Source organism: Ranitomeya imitator, chromosome 5, assembly GCF_032444005.1.
Source record: "Ranitomeya imitator isolate aRanImi1 chromosome 5, aRanImi1.pri, whole genome shotgun sequence".
Classification (NCBI taxonomy): domain Eukaryota; kingdom Metazoa; phylum Chordata; class Amphibia; order Anura; family Dendrobatidae; genus Ranitomeya; species Ranitomeya imitator.
In genome coordinates, this window is record NC_091286.1 from 331,042,126 (window position 1) to 331,046,456 (window position 4,331).

Here is a 4,331-nt window from a genome sequence, read left to right on the forward strand (position 1 = left end):
ACCTATTGTGTCCCCCCATTTCCTTGTAGATTGTAAGCTTGCGAGCAGGTACCTCACCCCTAATGTCACTGTTTAAATTGTCTTAACTTGTACTGAATTTATTGTCTGTACATGTCCCCGCTTAATTGTAAAGTGCTGCGGAATATGTTGGCGCTATATAAATAAAAATTATTATTATTATAATTATTATTAATAAGAGGCCATGTCATGTAGGGAGAAAGGGCGCTTGCCAATGAACGCTTTCCCCACCAGACTAATGAGAGCGCTCACTGGCTGCTGTCTCTGTCAAGGGTCTGCAGTCTTGTCCTGAATAGAGCAGAGTTATGCATTCTTGTTCTCTGCTCTATTCATGATCCATAGAGCTGAAGCGCTGCGCTTGGCTATTTCCATCAGCTCCATAGACAATGATTAAAGCAGATACCAAATGATACAGATACCAGACATATAATTTAAGATAATATATACATGGTTTGGCTCTGCCGGTTCCAGTAGTTATCACATAACCACAAGGATGTTCATTGGCACTGTGATGTGCCAACTAGAGTGTCAGCCATGTCTTGCAATGTTCTATTTACCGACATATTTGATACTCTAGTTGTCACATGACTGCAAGTATGACTGCGTTGGAACCAGCAGAAACTATTCCTAACTGTTTACATATATATATATATATATATATATATATATATATATATATATACAGTACAGACCAAAAGTTTGGACACACCTTCTCATTTAAAGATTTTTCTGTATTTTCATGACTATGAAAATTGTACATTCATACTGAAGGCATCAAAACTATGAATTAACACATGTGGAATTATATACTTAACAAAAAAGTGTGAAACAACTGAAATTATGTCTTAAGGTACCTTCACACTGAGCAACTTTAGAACGATAACGATAGTGATCCGTGACGTTGCAGCGTCCTGGATAGCGATATCGTTGTGTTTGACACGCAGCAGCGATCAGGGTCCTGCTGTGACATCGCTGGTCAGAGCTGAAAGTCTGGAACTTTATTTCGTCACTGGATCACCTGCTGACATCGCTGAATAGGCGTGTGTGACGCCGATCCAGCGATGTGTTCACTTGTAACCAGGGTAAACATCGGGTTACTAAGCGCAGGGCCGCGCTTAGTAACCCAATATTTACCCTGGTTACCATTGTAAATGTAAAAAAAAAAAACAACACTACATACTTACATTCCGGTGTCTGTCGCGTCCCCCGGCGTCAGCTTCCCTGCACTGTGTCAGCGCCGGCCGGCCGTAAAGCAGAGCACAGCTGAATACTCTCAAGTACACTATATAAGTAATTATGCCTGAGAGAAACTCACACAGTTGCTTCTTACCACCAGATAATCTTCTTCTGATCTACAGTAATTCCAAGAATTTATAGCAAATGGTGGGAATTTACCTACAGAATAGTACAATGGTGGACCAAAGACTACACCAATAGCCTGTAAAGAGGAGAAGACTTTGACAGTCGGCCTCTACTTGCCATTGACATTCTGCGCCCGGATGGGGGAGGTGGTGTAATGCTGGAGCTTTCCTCTCGTCTTCTTGACTCAGATCCTGAACCATTTCTTGAATCAGAGCTATCTGGGTCACTGGCCAGTCTGCCCTCTGAGAACCCTCTGGAGGTGGAGCTCACTTTGCGTTGTCCACTATCTGGAGAGTCACTTCGATCTTCAGCAAAGTCTTTGCAGCTACTGACTCTGCTATATTTGCGCAATGCTGTTGGAATCTCTATATGACTTGAATGAAGGCATGATTTGAGTGGATGCACTGCACTATGCCTTGTTTGATCCAAAGATTGATGGCTTTTAAGGCAGCTCTTGGACCCGAGACAACTGTTACGTTGAGATTTCCTGTTTGAATCCTCACTGCTAGATGAGAGATTCCTCTTCTGTACGGAAGAAATGTGGGCTTCTTCTCTATGCTCTCCTGTCTGATGATCAAGGGAAGTCTTGTTGAGAACTTGTCCATGGTGTTGGTCAATGTGATTACCAGTCCTCTGGCGCTCTACATAACGAGACTGTCCACTATGTTGATCTGTGTTAAGTTGGTCGACACTTCTTTTGTGTTTTTCTGTAGCCATAACTTTACTAAACTGATTTTGGTCACAAATCATGTGTACATCTTTAAATCCAGGTGCTGGTGGAAGGTAGGCTGGCAATCCAACTGTGTCCAATTGCTGGTCAGGTATCAATTTGTAGCCACTTGAGGACACAGGAATAATCTTGTTTGGTGAAGAATTACTTAGCATGCAAACCTGCTGCACTGAGCTCTTCTTAGACTTACAAATGCTTATTTCATCCTCTGTCACATTGGAAATGTGTTTCCCATAAAGTCCTTTTCTGATCTTCTTTATACCTAAATGAAAGATTTCCAAAATATTCAGAAACAGTGACACAGCAGCTATACTGTGCATAAAGACCATAAATATAGTCTTCTCTGTTGGTCTTGAAACAAAGCAGTCTACTACATTTGGACAAGGAGAACGGTAACATTTATACAAAGGGTTAAGGTCAAATCCATACAAAAAATACTGGCCCATCATAAAGCCAACTTCCAAAACTGATCTAGTTAGGATATGCAGCACATATGTACGTAATAGTGATCCTCTAAGGGGGGCCTTGTTGACTTTCTTTTGCTCCTCTAGCTTTCTTAGCTCTTTCTCAAGTCTCCTGTGTTCATCAATAACGATTTCCAATGCTTCCATCTCTGCCCTGAGCTGTGCTTTTTTTCTTTGCCTCTCTTTTTCCAGAGCTCTCAGTCTGTAAAGTGCATGTCCCATGTACACAAGGGATGGAGAAGACACAAAGATTATTTGTAATACCCAGTAGCGAATAAGTGAGATAGGGAATGCTTGGTCATAACAAACATTCCTGCAACCTGGTTGTTCTGTGTTACATATAAATTCCTCCTGTTCATCATCCCAAACGTCTTCAGCTGCCACTCCAAGCACCAACATCCGAAATATGAAGAGGATAGTGAGCCATATTTTCCCAATTATAGTTGAATGAATGTGAACTTCTTCAAGTATGCTTCCTAGCAAGTTCCAGTCACCCATTTTCACACTCACATGCCTATAATAACAAAATTGCATTTCATTTGTTGAGAATGTTCTTTTTTAAAGGTCATCAAACATTTAAAAAAAAAAAAAACATATTTTCTGATTATCCCATTATCCTTCCATCTATCTCTTCACAATGACATAAGTCCAATTGTGCACTTATAAACTTTACTGTCTGACCTGAGCTTGTACACTTGCATGTTTATGGTGGAGTCGAGGGAAATAGCTGATGTTTATGGCCGGCTTTATAAGCTAGATATCAATATGTATCGGGCTTAAATGTGATCATGCTAAAAATAATACAATTGCTATTGAGTAATTTACTTTTTAATTAATTTATTGATTTAATAGTTATTTCAGCACTCAATTGCATTTTTCTATTAATTGATGATCTGATCAGCACCAACAGCACAGAACTAATGTAAATGGCTGTTAGTGATCTGATGTTGGAATATTTGTGTTGTAATTAGGAAAATGTTTTCATGTTATCTTAGGAAGCCTTCAGTATCTACAACAAGAATTTGTCAGGGATACTCAATGAAGTATTAACCTCTATCACCCTTGATGAGTACTCATTGACAACTCTGTTCCCTACATAACAATGCTACTCAGTAGCTGGTGTAAATGACTTGCACTTGCAAAATTTCACTTCCTAAATAGTATAGGGTATTAGACTGACCTATGGGAGAAATATTATCATATTATCTAGTTAACAAGCATATATGTGGAGGGTATACATAGTCTAAGGTTTATTTATTGAACACAACTATTTAACCAAATGTAATAATTACTAGATTTCAATAACATCTAATGCTGTTACACAGTGTTTAAGACCTGTGATAGTTTCCAAAATGTTCAAAATAGGCAAGATAATTGTCATTAATTACATGAATCTATTAACCAATAAATTACCAACAAAAAGTTTGAGATTCTATATGTTTGTATTTAAGAAATGCTTCTAGATCCATAGATAAGGCATTGGTGGTTGTTCTGACTAGGGGGTCAAAGGATCATGAAAGCATTTATTTTATAAAAGCAAAAAACAATGTATATATATATATATATATATATATATATATATATATATATATATATATATACTGTAAATTAACAGAATTAATAGAGCAAAATTGAAATTGTGCAGTATTAGTTTACCATGATCTAAGCTATTTTACAAGTCCTGTCATTATCCTCCGTGACATGGATGTAGACAATTCAATTTACATCAGACTTAACAAAAGAAAATACTTGCAAAG

General features: G+C 38.1%; 1 protein-coding gene across 1 annotated transcript; it reads right to left on the minus strand.

Moving 5' to 3' along the window:
• Nucleotides 1–1,443: 1,443 nt before the first annotated feature.
• Nucleotides 1,444–3,072, minus strand: GJA10 (gap junction protein alpha 10). The gene has a single exon (XM_069768021.1). The coding sequence runs from the start codon at nucleotides 3,070–3,072 to the stop codon at nucleotides 1,444–1,446; it is 1,629 nt and encodes a 542-aa protein (XP_069624122.1).
• Between the last annotated feature and the right edge of the window lie 1,259 nt (nucleotides 3,073–4,331).

What these genes read in the sequence shown, in the direction of transcription:
- GJA10 (XM_069768021.1), bottom strand. Translation starts at nt 3,072, where the DNA reads ATGGGTGACTGGAACTTGCTAGGAAGCATACTTGAAGAAGTTCACATT.